This window comes from Trichoderma camerunense (assembly GCF_050948025.1).
Source record: "Trichoderma camerunense strain CBS 138272 chromosome Unknown V8C40scaffold_7, whole genome shotgun sequence".
In the NCBI taxonomy this organism is placed as follows: Eukaryota; Fungi; Ascomycota; class Sordariomycetes; order Hypocreales; family Hypocreaceae; genus Trichoderma; species Trichoderma camerunense.
In genome coordinates this window covers 928,913-945,678 of record NW_028145363.1, presented here as the reverse complement: position 1 = coordinate 945,678, position 16,766 = coordinate 928,913, and the positions used below count along the sequence as shown (strand labels likewise).

Sequence of the window (16,766 nt, the reverse complement as noted above, 5' to 3'; positions counted from 1 at the left end):
TTAGTCGGTGGTGGCTTCGATCGTCGGTAGGAGGAAGCGTGTGCGTTCACAAATCTTGGGATGAGCCGTCACACATACGTAACGCCGGCCTTGCTGTGCTTCATCTGTACCGTGCCAGCAAAGAAGAGGCTATCTCCCTTTGGTACATACCGGGTGATTGGCACCGAGACGACATGCTAACAACCTCCCCCCAGCTGCACTTGGGCAAATCTGGCACAGTGCCAGTGGTCCTGGCGCCATGAAGAGACGCTTAGCGGAGGCTATTTCCTAAAGCTGCTCGGATTGCAGGCCGAGGTAGAAAGGGGAGGTCCTCGTCGGTGCTTTCAGACGTCGGTGAAGAGGCGCGAAACTGCAACCACTTGCATGAAAGTGAGCAGACCAAGAGCGCACAAAGTTTTAGTGATAAACATACTCCGTGCTCCATACTCCCAGGCCATTGCACCGCAAGGTCTAATCTCTTTAGCGTCGCAGTAGCTGGACTGGCGAATAGTGGGCCAAAGGTTGGACGCAAGGTGATCCCGGTTCGAGAGAACCATCCAGCGGCTCTCGAGCTGTAACATAATATTGCTCACATCCATTGTATCTGTATCATGTATGTGAGTTCTCGTACGGATTCTCCCATGCCTGCCTCGACCTCCCAAGCGCGCACACGGTGTGTCGTCGTCGTTGCACACAGGGTTCCAGACTTGACATAGAACAATAAGTGACAATTACGGTGAAGATGGCCCGATTGATTGGACAGATCTGCGAAGAGGGGGGCGCAAGGCAGCCAAGTATGAGGCAGACGCCCTCGGACCCTTTGACCCTCTTTAAGTCTCTTTGTGAGGAGGGGGGGGTTTAAAAGGCCGCATGCAACGATGAGCTGGCAGTGCCGCCGGTTGATATTAAGCAAACACACGCAGCGAACGGTTCGTCGAAGCTGCCCCAAGGTGCCATGTACAAGTACTCGTGCTCGGTGGCTTGCACACTTGTGTCCCGGCTTCTGTGCAATAGTACTGGGACAGCGACACCCTCAGTCATCCTGACATGCGCGGAGGCCCGAGCGCTGACGCAGAGCTCTTGGAAGTAGTATACCATTGGGAATTGTGGGCGAGGATGGATGACAGGAAGCCCGCTGCGTGCCCGGTAGAGGTAGCACCGATTGTCTGTATGTACGAGTATGTACGAAGCAGCAGGAGTAGGAGTAGTGCTTCCTCTTGTAGTACCGAGACCAGGGGGGCCACTTTCGGCAGCGGTTTCTTCTTGACCTGCTTGTCAATTGCTGATGAAAAAAAGCCCCGTCCATCCTCAGTCGTCGCCCAGGAACGGAACCACACGAGGAGGAGACGCCACCCACGCTGGATGACACTTTGGTCTGGGGTAAAGATCCGTTGCGTCTGCTGCGAAACTCGGAAAATACCATTTGCTATCCATTGTGATATGTGTGATGGAGGATGCTAAAAAAAGCATGGCAAAGAGCAAAGGGGGTTTGACGCCTTGCCTAGCACAAGCGTAGCTGGTGGGCGGATCGCCGGCCAGAGCTTGTGATTCGACAATTGGACAGCTCTTGGCACCGAAACACCTCTCATCGTTCGCCTAAGGGTTCCGCTAGCTAGCTTGCCAGGTGAAGTCAAAAAGCAAAGTCCCTTTGCTCCGTAGCGCCGCTTGATACCACTGAGTAGCCGGGACTCTGGTGGGAAAATGTCTTGTTTCTTTTTTTACGGGGTGCCCTGGAGCGCTGGCGATTCGGATCCGGCCGTTGGTCCCAGCGACCTGGTGCGGCCGCGATGGGATGGGCACGAGGCAGATGGACGTTGACCACTCGGCAGAGGTTTGATGATTATGGCCAATGCCGTGTAGACGCGTGCTGTCGTCCCTACCGAGGGAGAAGGGCATTGGAGCAGACGAGACTGCAACCAATGCATCCGTGAGGCGGTATCGCCGTCACCTCGGCCGTCGTATCGTCAGACAGGCAGCGCCGTCTCTCAATGGCCTGCCCTTGCCTTTGCCTTTGCCTCAACATGGCTAAATGGGATGCAGCGGTATTCCGTACGAGTACAAGGCACAAGCCTGCATCTTCTCCACGTCTTCGTATGTACGGAGTGGTGAAGTTGACTTGACCCAGGCCACGGCATGGTGAGAGCAAGCGTGTAAGGTACGTTGGATTTTTACATTTCAGTCTACGAAGATGGTAAGGTACCGTGTCAGTGCCCATGTACAAAGTACTCCCTGCTTTGCTACGTCAAAAAGGCCCATGCCAGCGGTCAAGCAGGGATAGCTCCTGCCCTTTGAGAGCAATCGCTGAAGCTGACCTATCGGAACTCAGACAGCAAGGTACCTGGTACATGTTCCTGCGGGTCGCAGAAATACCTAGCAGTACCTAGCAGTGCTAGGGCATTACTAACGGGTGAGCCATTAATATGGACTCATGCCACTTGCAGCAGCCTCACTACATTAGTACTGTATATCCAGGCAATGGCAAGGCCTTTTGGCAGCACTGCTTTGACATCTCCGATGGCTTTCGTGCTTCCTCAGCGTATGCCGGCGGACATGAGTTGAGTCATACACGTACTTGGTAAGACGAAGCGTTTTATACAGGCCCTAGGCCAGAAGCGTCGTTGTCTGCAAAGGACGGATTTCTCCTTGCTTCGTGTAACCCCTATGCAGCAGCATGAGCCCATCAGACCGGATAATCAAGGGAGGAGGTCCCTGCAGAGCCAGGTCAAAAGCCGGGAAAAAAGAAGGATAGAAAACAAGAGAAAACTTTGTGGCAAAGAAAAAAAAACACGGCGATCCACATCATGCAAATGCCCACTTCCACCTCCCTCAATCCCGGTCCCTTGGTGGCGGGTGAACGATGGGATGTAAGCCGACAGGTACCTCCTGAGCGGGCGGCTCCAATGCATCGGCAGAGGGAAGACCTCGAACAGGCGGCTTGATATTAATGTTGGGGGTGGGAGAAGAGATGTGTGAGAGAGAGCGCCAGCTGTTAGTCCTCTGATATGGCTTCAAGATGTTTGCCACAGTCTTGTCCAAAGAGCTGCTTCTTCGCTCATACCTCCTCCTTAGAGGGGAAATGATAAACTCGATTTCCCCTCATCTCATTCTGTGACTCGCCGCCGTATGCAGAGGAAAAATCCAAACGCCTGTGCAATTCTCAGAGAGTTGACTTGTGCAAGTGTACGGAATAAAAGCAGGCTGGCCATGTAAGGCGGCCGCATGATATGCGGCCCTATAAGCGGAGGGGGCGTGTGCGTGAGACCTGTGCCATTTTGACAGAAAAAGAAGAAGAAAGACATTTTGTTGCCTCTTCTTACATTAAAAGAGTGCATATGTACGGCGCAATCGGTTGATGATCAAGGGCGACGCTTGCTGGAATATTGAGTCTTATGGAGGGTCGGGGTAACTCCGCGGCAACTAATGGATTCATGCCATGTATCTATCATTCGTAACCGGCCTCTCCCTGGACTCGGAGGTATGACTTGAACCCAGTAGAGCAAAAGGGATCGTCCAGAGATATACTATCCGGCAAGAGTTGTATGACTCCCAGGTGATGTGAAGAAATAGGTGTTGTTCCAACCCACGCAACGGCTGTCTGCGGACGCATCGGGCGGGATGCGGTACGTCCTCGCATCCATGCCGACATGAATCTGTCCAAGAATATCAGCCCTCGATACAGAGTAACCCACCCTTGGTCCGGCGATGATGTGCAGAACTGCGAATGCGGTGTGGCGCAAGGCAGCCCCCCTCCCATGAGTCTTCATCCGAGACATGCTTCTTCAACTAGTGCTCCGGAATCTGTCGGCGGGCGGGCAGCTGCGTGTTGGCATCATCCTCTTGTAGACGCCGAAGAAAGGAATATCACATATAGCTCCAACTTACACGTAGTACATCAAATATTCATTTTGTAAGCCGTCTTGTACAGGTTATACTCCGCCTTGGGCATGATCGGGGCATCTGGGAGAGTCGCACAGACAGCCGGAGGGCAAAAAAAGACAACTTGCTACAAACAGAAGCTTGAAGACTTGGCAGGCCATACCCTTGACGGGTAAAAGAGTGTGGGGAACGAGCACTAGCACGGAGGACTCCGTACATGCAATGCACGGCCGTCCAAACGAGGAGCCTTGCACCGTACTTCGTGCTGCTTCGGGATAGCCACCCCAGACGGCCTGCTTCGCGAAGGAATAAGCCCGAGCTACTTGTACAGCATTCAGATGCCACCTTGAATCACTTTTCACGTGTGTGGAAGATCGTGGGTCCTTCCATTCGAAGCGAGGCGCTGGAATCATAGTCCGGAATAAAAATATGTTGCTATGCTCATAATTGATTCAAGTACATGTTGGTTTCCTTGCAGTACCGCCAGCTGGTGAGCCGTCAACCAAGGAGAATAAGAAGACAAGGAGAATTAATCAAGCGGTGGCGGATTTCATCAATCCACGGCTAGGCGGTCGGATCGGCCACGAGAAACCCTGTTCACCGTCCTGTCCCTCGAAGGATCGGATAGTACTGCTGCTTCTGCTGCTGGTAGTGCGTCGTAGCATAGTGCTATTGGCGGCCATCGCTCGACCCACTCGTCTGCCATCTCAACACGTCCTCGTTTCAACGACTCAACATCAAGGACTGTATCTAACCCCCTGAGGGACACGTGATTATAGCATGTGGTTTAACCCTTATCGTGCGCGAATGCATGTTTTCTCAACGGCTTGGTAGAGAACAAATGACTGGACAAGTATCGAGTTAGTGCTCTTTGATTGCTCCGCTAGACCGGGTAAGCAGTGTCTGCTATGTAATATCGAATAACCACTTTTTACCCCATTACAATTAGAAGCTCTCCTTTGACAAGAAGTAACTTCGAATCTCGTCGACTCTGTGTTGAGGAATTGCATAGACAGGATGGGTGGTCGCAATCCGGTCTTCTTCGTCAAAGATTTGGTCTCCATTCGTGTGAGGTGACGCCTCCCAGCGATCGTCTCCGAGAAGGGTTTCATCGGCACGAGAGGCAACCAAACGCCACTTGGTTTGTGCGGAGCTGAGGCCGGATAGAACGTAGCATGAGTGGTACGCGTCCGAGTACCTGTGAGAAAAAAAAATAAGGCATCAGTGTGATTGCTCTGCAAAGTCTCGCCCTGAGGAAGGGAGCACCCACTTGCTAGGTTTGTCCCTCAGCCCACCCCTCTTAGACATGTCTTGACAGCAGCAAAGGATGTATCGAATCAAGCCATTTCGGCTGAACAAGCTGTCGTCTGCATCGGTGGCTTCGAGCGGGCGACCTGCAGGGCCAGCTGTCGGCCCCTCAGGCCCGCTCAGACTGGCCTCGATCAGGGGCCAACATCCGCCAACCCAGTGGCTATAACAGCCGTCGACAAGCTTGTTCGTGCGGCCTGAAAAGCCACCTTCTGGAGCATACTGGCGAGATGAGAGCCAAGAGATAAGACGTGGCACATCCATGTACCTACCGCGCCGGGGAACGGGTCAGAATGCAGAACTCTCATGGCACTGCGTCAATAGACAGCACCCTAGATTGAGACACTTACCGTCTAACGCTTCGGTGTGGGGAATCAATAATTGAGAGACATCCTAGAGCACAAAAGGCGTATGCGCCATGCGCTTCGATCCCGTGCTTTGCTGACACGCCTCCCTCGTACGTCTGGCCTGGATTTCCATTCTTGTTAGACAGAGGGGCAATCAAGACGGGATGGTCGGAAAAAGACATGTATGGGGAGAGACAACTTACACAACCGTACCCATTCACCCAGCCCACTAAAGAGATCAGTATGGCCAGCGGCATACGCAGGAGATTCGGGCGACAGGTTCAAGGGCAAGTTGAGCAACGAAACCACAACAGCCGCACAGTAGGCCCCCCTGAGCGAGACGTCAGTTAACAACCTGGTATCACAGCGTGGGCGTGCCGATCAAAGACATACCTGACATCCTCCTCGCCCCCGACAGCCATCTGGAACCCACCATCCGGCTGCTTTAGTTGGCACAACCACTTCCACATGCTTCTCCTGTCAACCACCTCGAACGCTTCGTCCCCACCAACCAGTGCCAGCGCAAGAACAACTGCATACGTGGTGGCGAGGTGTGAGGCCTGGCCAAAACCCCCTCCGAATCCACCAGTTTCGTTTTGTATCGGACGCACTGTCTCGACCAGCTTGGCGCGATAAGGCTCAACATCCTCACCAAGGAGAGACAGGGCATTCAGGCACCAGTAGAATATCCACGGCCGGCTTGGATCCGCTCCCACGTACGCGCTCGGCAGCACTCCTAGCTGCTTTGTTAGGAACCTTGCATGCCGTTCCTTGTCCAGACGAGGGATGCCATGGGAGTTGAGGTAGCGGTGTTCTTTGCCAGTCAGAAAGGGCAGAACCTCCTCGACGGTTTCATCCTGGATGTGAGATGAGTCCGTCTCCAGCGCATCGCGAATCACAGGAGGTTGCGTGAAAAGACTGGGGACGGGTGAATCAGACTCAGACGCGTCTTGGTATACGCCATGCGCCGCTGGGCCTGGCTGTTGTTCCACGGCTGTGGCCATGTTGTTTCTCAGATGATGCCTAAAGATTACTCGAGGACGGTTTCGTAAAGTTGCTCGAGATTTCATCATGTGGACTCAGGGCCTTGTCATCTTTTTAGCAGGACAGCAGATGTCAACCCCGCTCATCCTCCCACCTTGCTTGTGCTTGGGAGCTATTGACAAACAGCCCGGGAAGGGTACACTCAGTATCAACTAAATGGTCAGGCCGTAACAGAACAATGGGAAGAGGAAGTCGTAGCCAAACTATTGTTGCCGGCAATATCCCGGATAGCAATTTAGCGCCCCCTCTCTCCGCGACACCCACTTTCAAGTGCAAGCGTTGTTAGATGGGCTCCAACGGTGAACCCAACGTCCTAGCTCTGCCGAGGCTGAATACAAGCGCTAGACATTGGAGATGATGTTGTTGATCTGCCCGAATTGGTTGGAACCGGGCAACGTAGGTCTGCAAATACATTCTCCAGTTGCGCCATGATTACGCCGCTGAGGGCTCTGGCTAACGGGTTCAAGGATTCATTGATTATAAACGAAACTGAAACATATTGTTGAGCCATGTTGTGGCTTTAGCCTTTAGAGTTTAATCGTTAGTGGCGATCCCTTGAATGGCATTCAAATGAGATTTGCCTGAGCTATTCGGGACATGGCTGTAACCCTAGATCTGAAGAGACCTATTCAGATGGCACCTCTTTCAGTATATCTCTTCTTGCAGCCTCGTCATTACCTCCGAAACCCTTAATTTTCTCCGGAGAAAGCAACATTTTCAGGGGTTGTGGCTGTTAATGAGTTGCCTATTCTCTTACCGTGCTGCCTGTTACAGTATCTTCATCTGTTTCATACACATTGATATGAAACTAATCACCGATGCCCGTTTCATGTTTGGACAGGAGATCCCCTGTTGATACCACGATATATAAATTAATATCAAGGCATGGTTATTGACTCACCAGTCAGCTGGGAAGTAAGAGCGGCGATGCCTGTCATTCGGTGCTACTACTCATCGGCAATCGTAGTCCAACAGCCTACAGAATGGAAGATCCTAGTCTCAGCAGGCCATGGCCTGCTACTAGCAATACTTCTAGAACAACAGTCTGCATCTTCCATCTACGAGCTGACTGTCTCTCCACTGAGGCCCGGACACATCCGGATTACTCTGCTGCTTTGTACGATGAGGCATCCCGTTCGCCGAGTCGCACGATGACACTTCGCTTGGATGGATGGCAGATGGCAGTTGACAGCCGGGTCTCGAGTCATGATTCGGCGGGGCAAAACAGCTTCTCGGCCGATTAATCCTCAAGGGTTGCTGGTGTCAGAAATCATGATTCTCAGGAGACAAAATACTCCGATGTTGTTCGTGCTGACAAGACCCTGATATTATGCAGGAATCAAAGTCTAATGGTCAGGGCTGAGATATACCAGAGCTCCCCTGAACTGAGGACCATGCTCTGACCTGTAGTTGTAGTCTAGAATAACTCATAGAATATCATGGATTAAGAACCCTGTTAAGAAGTGGGTGAGTGTTCTGGGAAGAAGATCAGGCATCAAACAACTTTGCCAATAAACCTTCGCATGGGGGGCTTCCGCCGCAGACAGGACGGAACAAGGTCTGTTGATCGACATCGTGGCATATCAATATGGGCAGACCCTTCAATCAAGCATTTGGCACGAGTAGTAAGTAGTATATCATGACCGTGGGAGCATGGTATCACGCGCCGCGAAGTACGGAGTACTGTCGTCGGCTGTGCAAGGGCCCTCCTCGGCTCTTGGCGGGCTTCTCTTTTGCCTTGGTCCTCCCAGATCTTCCAAAGTGGGTAATGTGATCTTGTGTCTCAGACAACCGAGGGCAGGATGTAACACACATCAACAGCCTGAGGCGGGGTTGGGCCGGAACACGTTCGCCGAGGAAGGCATTTCCGCACTCTTCGACTCTTTGTTGGCCAGCCGTTTAGCACTGCGTCCGGCTCAAAGTATCTCGGCGGGTCATCTCAGTGCTCTTTGCCCACGGCGAGGTTTGGCGTAGCGCTCTGACCTTCCTGACTCCGGTGGCTGGCGATGGGTCTTCCAGGGGTGCCTGCTAGCAGAGCATCGCAGCGAAAATAGTACGAGATCGTGCGGTACAGTCTGCCCAAACAGAGCACGTTTGAACACGCGCTGCAGCTAAGAGAGAGAAAGAAAAGCAGGGTAGGCCATGGGGCAATGCTGTAGCAGGGGGCCATGCCATATCGGTTGGGCAGCGGAGCGGTTGCGGCAGTCGAGAAATTGAGAAAAAATCAGGCGAGTGGCCGTCCACGCAACAAGAAGCTGCCCGTTTGGAGCCATGCAAATGCATGACAATTGCTAGCACTAGCAGAGCAGCGCGTACCGCGACTCAGCATCTTGTTCATGTACTCGTATGGAGCTCTATCGGCAACGGCGTTACGGAGTATAAATTTTCATCGGCTAGCGGACCCAGATGGCGAGGTGAGGCTCAGATGTTGGTGTTGAGACTAGCCGTCGGTAGTGTTGTTACGTCGCTTAGCTAATGTAAGTCGAGTGGCTGGGGTATGGAATGGAGAGCCCTTGAATGTTTGATGTAAATATAGAGTACTCCAAGCCTGACTGCGGTCTCATGATGATGAAGATTGACTGAAAGGATCACGCATCTGATTCGGCCGTCACCGAGGGCCAGGTCAGCAGCTTTCTTCCGGTCTCGTACTACTGGCAGCTCACCATTTGCTGGGCAGATACTCGGTCGAATAGGCCTGCTTCCTGCATCGTCAAGCGGGCCAACAGACTGACGGGGAGGACGGTATCTATCCGAAGGCCAATACGCCAATCCTCCCTTGCCTTTTTAAATAAGTCCCGAGTCTCTACTTTTGTGCAATGGTCCGGCCAATGCCCACAGCCAGAGTTAACCCGATGCAGCAAAAGAGATCAAGCACTCTAAAGGCACATGGGACACCCGCATGCATATCTCAATGATGATCGATCGTTAAAGTGTAGGTGAATACCGATCTAGCTGGATTCTGCTTGGGCGCACATCATTCCTGCAAGCCTCACTGTAGAGGAATATGTATGTCTCGGATTCAGTGTCCTCCCAGCCCAGGCATTGTGTAGCTTAAACGGCTTTAGGCAAGGGAGGCGAGGCTGGGGGATTGGCTTGGCTCAGATGTCCGCCGTCCATGTATCGAGCAATGTGTGTTAGTACGAGTAGGTATTACAGGGCAGAGTGTCTCGGCACCCTGCTTCCCATGCATGCATGTATGTATGTACTGTACTCCGTATGAGTACACAAGATTTTGCAAAGGTTGGGTTCGGCCATTGTTGCATCACGCTGCCCGACTGGCTGGCGGCTATGGCGAGGGCCGTGGCAAAAAGGAAAAAGGATCAATGCTTTCCGTCCGAACGATGGTGGCACTCAACGCACGCACTCGATTCGTGCCGCCCGCATTACACGTAGCAGAAGCAGAGCAGCAGATCTATCGAGTCTGGCCATCCATGGATGATCGGTGATAAGGGTTTAGCTGGAGCCTTAGCTGCTTTGGTGTGCACGCCACAAAATGACAGCGCATCACTCCTATGCGCAGCTCGACGGGCAATGCATCAGCGGCGGCGTCGACCAGCGAGTTATAGCATGGCATGTGTTCGAGGGGGCTCCCGGGACTCTGGGGACGGATGGGGCGGCCAACCAGGGTTGCAAGCCGCCGCCTGAATCGAGGGAGGCGCTCGTTCTTGATTTCTTGTGTTTTGGTTGACCCATGGCGGGATGCTATTGGATTCTAGGTCAGTATCATGAGCTAGACGCTCGTCAAGCTGGGGAATCACCCTGTCCAGAAGCCGAAACGAATCTGCTGCGAAGGCAAACAGCGGCGCTGTGTATCCACTCAGGCCTCGCTCTCACATTTTTTCTCACATTTTGATTTTTTTTTTTACACTTTTCTCTTCTTACTTTTCCGATGAACCCTTGCTGCAATGGAACCTTGACAAGGGAGTCTAGTGGGGGGAACGCCGGAGCTTGATGTGGCTCGCTCGAATCGTGTAGTACTAGTTGGACCACGGGGGCAATATATACGATGTGCTGTCTGAAGTAGCACTCGTATGTACGTATCGTACGGAGCGCATGTGCAGTGTGAGGCGTTTGTTCGTATTTGGAAACGTGCCAAAGACGTGGCAGCCCAGATCTGGCAGAGGGTAGAGACGAAGGACTCCGGAATGAAACGCCGTTCCTTGGTGTGCGCGAAATGACGGCATTGGGACAGTGCAAATAGCCAGTGCTGGAGAGTCATGATGCCGGACTTCGCTCCGTTTCTGCGCAGCCAAAAACGATGCTACTGCAGTCGCTTCTTCTGGCGATGGTTTTCGCTGCTGATGCTTCGTCTGGCGTTCCATCGAGGCCGTGGACAGTAAACGACGGGATCTCCGCTAGATTAAGTTAGGCTAGCAGAGGGAAGAGTCAAGCCATGGCTGGGCCTTGTCGCGCGGTGGCACGAAGCACAGACGAGCGAGAGCTGTAAACGGCTGCTAGTATCGTAGTGTAGCAGTAGCAGACTGTTAGTATCATGACCAGCATGATGATAGCCTCCTTGTCCTGGTCGAGTGCATGTATGTAGCAAGGACCCTCGGATCCTTTCTCTCCTGCGGTGTCTCGCCCCGATGCCCCTCCTGCTCCGGTACGTGCGGGCAGCGCGCTCCGACACTGTGTGCGGTGCGGGCGAAGCGAGCAGCAAATGGCGCCATTGTCGCTCGGACGTGGCCAAGTCATACTGTCCTGGCGGCGACACAGTGCATTGTTTGGCTCCGATTGGGCCCTGGGGTCTGCGCCGTGGCCCTGTAGCGCTCTGTCCCCCTCTGTGGCCCTTCTGTGGCCCGCTGTGACCCTCTGTGGCTCCCTGGGGCCCTCGCTGTGGCCCTCGCTGGATCGCCGGCCGGCTGCCCCACACCTGTGCAGCTGCAGATGTGCCTTGGCGGCGCCCATTGGCTGCTCGTCCCGGCCCGGGGCTGGGCGAGCGAGCTCACCGCCTCTTCAAGCCCCCGCTCGCGATGCCTCCAAATCATGCCAACCCGCCGACCACCCACTCCAACGTCCATCCATCTCTCAATCCCATCCATCCATCCACCACCACCTTGCCAGACTGTCTGAACTGTACAGACCACCGCACAGCACAGTAGTACCACCACGGTAGCACTGCTTTGCTTGCTTGCACTGACTAACTGTCTGTCTTGTCTGGGCGCCGGAACCTGCCAGCGGCTGTTCGTCTAGGCACCCAAGAAAAGAAAAAGAGCGTCCCGTAGCGCCTTATCCAGCTGGCCTGCAGCAAACCGTTTCGTTTCTCTTCGCACCCCGGACGCTTCCCTTCTCTTCCTTTTTCCCATCTCTCCCCGCCGTAATCCCGATCATCCCTCAACGCACCGAGCGTGCCACTGCCAACATCACGAAAGAGCGGTGTCATCGGCTCAACTTCATACAATACGCCCTTTGCTCGCATCCAAGCGGAACGCTTGACTGTTCCTCTCCTCTTCTCTCCCAGAATGACCCTCGACTACAATGTCAACGGCGGGGGCGATGCCTTACTCGATCTGACCTTTGAACAGCACCAGCGGGACCGGGCTGCTGCGTATAGCTACTCAACCACAACCACAGCTCACTCGAGTCCAGGGCCTGCATCCAACCTCGTCACTGGTTCTTGGAATCTTCCCATCGACATGAACGCCAACGCCCACAACTCGCCTCCGGGAGCTCGAGGCAGCTCCCCCGAGGAATACCACCCAAACTCGCCTCTCTCACACATGTCCAGCCCTCACAGTCAGCACTCGCCGCTGCAGCACTCGCCCTACCAGCAACACACGAACCCTCTAACCGACTGGGCTCTTCACCACCATCAGCAACAGGCGGCTTCCGCTGCGCAGCACCAGACTTTGCCCGCTCACGACCTGTCACATTACATCCAGGAATCTACGCTGTTGAACTTCAATGCCTTTCCCGGATACCACCCTCTCGAATATCTACCGGCGACGACTCAGGCTGCCTTGCAGACGCATCTGCTTGAGTCGCCCTTCAGCTCGATGCCTGCCTTGGATGACACCGCACACGCAATGCACTGGGGAGGCGCAGGAATGGGAAACTGGCAGGACTTTCAAAACACTCTGCAGCTCGAGGGTCTGCCCACCGTTGGCAGCAATTCACCCACTGGAACGTATCTTGAGGTCCTCTCATTACCATCCTCTTCATCTGGCGATGGGTGGGCAATGGTAGACTGGGGACACCCTGGCCATGAGCTATTTCAGCCTGCCCCAAGTGCCGCCATCTTCAACCCCTCGCAGACACTTCATCTGCGAACCAACTCTGATTCTTCAGACGGTGGCAACTCGGTCGAGGTCGGTAGCTTCGAGGAAATCCCCCCCTTCCCTTATTCGCCTTTCTCACCAGACTCTGATGGCCAGGCGGACAACCACAACGGACACCGGAATTGCTATTCTGCAGATGGTCACCACCACAGCCATGACAACAGCCATGGCCATAGCCATAGCCATAGCCACAACCATAGCCCTACCACGGTAGCTGCCCCGGTCTCCATCAAGGGCGAGTCCTCCACCCGCCACAGCCCCGGCAGTGGAGCAGGCTCAGTGTCTCCCTCTTCGTCTAGCACCACCTCAAGGAGGAGCGCTGGCGGCACGGGCATTCGCAAGAGCCCAATTGCCAAGACACCCAAGACCGTCGTCAGGCGCATTTCCAACGGAAAGAAGGATGGATCTGTCGAGAAGAAGGTTGGCCGCAGAAAGGGTCCTCTTTTGCCAGAGCAGCGAAAGCAAGCCAGCGAGATAAGAAAGCTTCGTGCTTGCCTGCGATGCAAATTCCTTAAGAAAACTTGCGATAAGGGAGAGCCCTGCGCTGGATGCCAGCCATCCCACGCTCGTCTCTGGCAAGTCCCCTGCACTCGAATTGACATCAAGGACATTGGCTACTTTATGAAGGACTGGAAGGCCGACTATGAGAGGCACATGGACCGTGGAGTATCTGTCTATAACGTCAAGGGCTTTGCCCAGAAGGAGACACTCATGTGGATCACCCACGGCTATGGCTTTGCCCTGCCTGTCATGGTTCGTGAGGTCTACGTTGCCGATGACAGTTGCTTCTCCGTCGAGTGGGTCGAGTCGTATATCACCACCAACGACACCATTGACTTTGAGACTCGCACTGAGAAGCTCGACGTCGGCGCTGAGGGTATCCGCATTGATGCTCTTTCTGAGTATCTCGACAAGCACATTGAGGGCCCCTTTGAGGACTTCATTGACGACCACTTTGAGGGCACTCCCTTCATCACCGAGATCCTCAAGACTGCTCACCGTTACTACGTCAAGGAGAAGATGCCTGTCATCCGAAAGGCCCTTAAGTTGGTCCTTGCTTACAACTTAACTATGCACATCACCATGGTTGAGAGCCAGGGATCCGAGATGCCCCTTGACGGTCAGATCGACGATGAGGACTCCAAGTACTACGGCCGCACCGTTGCGCCTGTCATGATCAACTTCCAGATTAAGTGTGCTCTGGCTGACATGTGGCGCGAGCTTCAGAAGGACATCCTGGAGGAACTCTCTGCTCTCTACTCCGGTGTCTACAGCGGCGAGAAGATGAAGAACTGGCCCACCATCTTCCTCCTGGCCTCCATCCTCCTGGCTGTGTGGGAAGAGATGCAGTTTGACTGCCACTACCGCGTCCCTGACCCTGTGGCGGTGAACAAGTTCTGCAACGACATGGAAACCACCCCTGTCGGTGTTATTGTGGGCCTCTTCCACGCCATCTCTCAGAAGCTCCCAGCCTTCACCGACTGGGACACCCGTGAGCACGGCCACCTGCTTCACAACAATGTCGCCGTCTGTGATGCCATGACCGAGGTGCGACAGCATGTCATCAAGCATGGTAAGTTTGCACACCTGTGCTCCATCAAACATGGTTACGTGAGTGGTACGGTATGCTAACGAAACCTTTCAGAGGCTTACTTGCGAACTCGGAGAGAAGCCAAGTTTGACCGCTACGATTTTGATTCGCTTTCAAACAAGTTCTTGTCGAAGCTTGTTATTCGGGCTAACTAATAGAGGGTTTCTAATTGTTTTGTTTGTTTCAATTTTTCATTGTCATGTATGGGGCAGGCTCTAGTAGACGCGCTCGTCACCATCATTTCCTTCACGACTTTCTTTTTACATGAATCTTTTTACGGTCATTCAGCGACGGCGTTGTGATAAGATTCTCTGCATAAATCTTTGAGGACGACTTCTGAGCTCGCCATCTACTTCACCTTAGCGTTTCTATTCTCTTCATTGGTTGACCGCCGCCATACAACACGACGGTATTGCGGAATGTCTAACGAGCTTGATATGACTTTCTTCCACGAATGTATGACTTGAAGAAGAAGACCTCTCCTTTCATCCCTATCTCTATCTATCTTTACACTTTTGGTTTTACTCCATCGGGCAGCTCATCTTTCAACACGGGAATTTGCGATTTGCGGTTTGATTTTTTGCTTTTTTTGCGGCGGAGAGGTGGAAACTCTCGGTTATGTTCGTTACGGGATCATGTTGCATGATGTAGTGTTATGGGATCTACAGACGAGTGGTTATGCAGCATAGACGAACATGCATGGTATTTAGGCGCCTTGGGCCACAGCTATTGACCTGGCCTTGGATGGAGCGGGATGATTTGACATGATGCCTTGACCAGTTAGGCAGTTGGGTGCGATGGCTGGGAATGCCACGAATAAAAAAACGGCTTTGACTATTGTTAATGGAAGCAACTGTTTCTCCTAATGATGATCGCCTTGACCAGTGATTCAATGTTTGTGTGAGTAAGCCCACAGCCTTGCTGCAGGCAGAGTTCCCCCACCGCCATATGCCCGAGTTATGCGTTGTGGTAACTTTGCCTCCGTTCCCTTCACCGAGCACTTGATATACCGAGTACAGAGTTGAAGTTGGAGATAAGATACCACTTCTTGAAAGACTTAATTGCTATCAAGAGAGATAAGGGCGTAGGTACTGAGAAAGAGAGGTCGTGTTTCTTCCAGTAAGCCCCGGCTTCATCGGAGAAGCATGCGGGAAGCGGTGTGCATGATGTGGTGAGATTAGAACTATTCCTGAAACATTTTACTCTGCAGAAGCAGCTAATTATTTAGCTCGACCAAGCGATTGCATTTCTGGAACAACAATCACTCAGGTGCATGTACATATCCCTAAGGTGCTTTGTTGGAGGTAATATCGAGCTATGGTAGGAGGTTCGGTGAGAATTTTATTTAGAATCGTGTCATGGATCATATATATACGATACATTTGTTGAAATAGGGATATCTATACTAATATTGCATGATGTTGCCTATATCTGAGTTTCTAATTGTAGTGTGTGGGAGAAATGGCATGCGTACCTGTTAATTGAACTCATCGTCTAATTCTCCAAGTTTTGTGGTGGAGTGAGCGGATTTTGGGGATTCAGCAACCTACCCTGCAAATCAACGAGACTTGTTTACCAACTCGCCAGAAACGAAAAAGTTACTTCGGTGCATGGAGAATGAAGTTGGAAGATGAATAAATTTAGTTCTCTTTTCATTTCTGGCGAGATATACGTTATTCTTTAACCTAGGGCGTTTATGGTAGCATTGTGTAGTGTAGAAGGCGAAGTAAGGCCTTGTTCTCGATATATGGTCTTGTTAGTTGGCCGTTAAATTGAAGACATGTTAAATTGATCAGAGGATACACCTCAGAACGAGATAAGAGACCAAGTGCAATTAGTGGGTAGGTACTTGAATGAAGAAGAGGCGGCCAAGGGAGGAATATTGTCGAATCATAGGAATGAAGGAGAGAGGCTCTGAAGATGAACCGAAAGTGTCAGGTCCCACAGTCTGATACGTTCATTGCCAATTTGATTATGCGTGGAGCTATAGGCTGAGATACACGAATATGCTACGAAACATCTGGGAGAGGGACAATGATATCTTTGTAGTGTAGCTGAGAAGAGGACTGCAAGCCTATACTGGAGGAGGAAGAGAGTGATCTCAGCATGATACCTGTTAACGCTGCCACCTGGCGGCCAGGAGAGAGGTGCCTTCGTGTGTTCGTGCACCTGCTCTGCATTTGATGCACTCTCTCATGGCCCTGATAGCCTGAGGCTGCAAGGAGCTTAGGCACGCCTATATATTCCATGCAACTGCTCTCTGCTTCTCTCTTCTTCCTCTTCCTCTAACACATCTTATCATCTTCGATCTTTGATACTACCCGTCCATCTAGAACCGCCTTT

General features: G+C 52.6%; 3 protein-coding genes across 3 annotated transcripts; 1 reads left to right on the top strand and 2 right to left on the bottom strand.

Annotated features, from left to right (window-relative positions):
• Nucleotides 1–3,318: 3,318 nt before the first annotated feature.
• Nucleotides 3,319–3,814, bottom strand: V8C40DRAFT_205445 (uncharacterized protein). The gene has a single exon (XM_083212039.1). It carries the CDS (start codon nucleotides 3,731–3,733, stop codon nucleotides 3,422–3,424), a length of 312 nt encoding a protein of 103 aa, XP_083074260.1. The 5' UTR covers nucleotides 3,734–3,814; the 3' UTR covers nucleotides 3,319–3,421.
• Nucleotides 3,815–4,263: 449 nt separating this feature from the next.
• Nucleotides 4,264–6,712, bottom strand: V8C40DRAFT_242808 (protein farnesyltransferase). Its single transcript, XM_083215289.1, has 6 exons — nucleotides 6,649–6,712; nucleotides 5,904–6,596; nucleotides 5,714–5,841; nucleotides 5,514–5,631; nucleotides 5,126–5,431; nucleotides 4,264–5,053 (listed from the first exon to the last, which is right to left on the bottom strand). Exons 2-6 carry the CDS (start codon nucleotides 6,581–6,583, stop codon nucleotides 4,801–4,803), a joined length of 1,485 nt encoding a protein of 494 aa, XP_083074259.1. The 5' UTR covers nucleotides 6,584–6,596; nucleotides 6,649–6,712; the 3' UTR covers nucleotides 4,264–4,800.
• Nucleotides 6,713–11,843: 5,131 nt separating this feature from the next.
• On the top strand, nucleotides 11,844–14,728 carry V8C40DRAFT_205234 (Zn(II)2Cys6 transcription factor domain-containing protein). The gene is made up of 3 exons (XM_083212038.1): nucleotides 11,844–12,862; nucleotides 12,929–14,405; nucleotides 14,478–14,728. Exons 1-3 carry the CDS (start codon nucleotides 12,017–12,019, stop codon nucleotides 14,576–14,578), a joined length of 2,424 nt encoding a protein of 807 aa, XP_083074258.1. The 5' UTR covers nucleotides 11,844–12,016; the 3' UTR covers nucleotides 14,579–14,728.
• The last annotated feature ends 2,038 nt before the right edge of the window (nucleotides 14,729–16,766 follow it).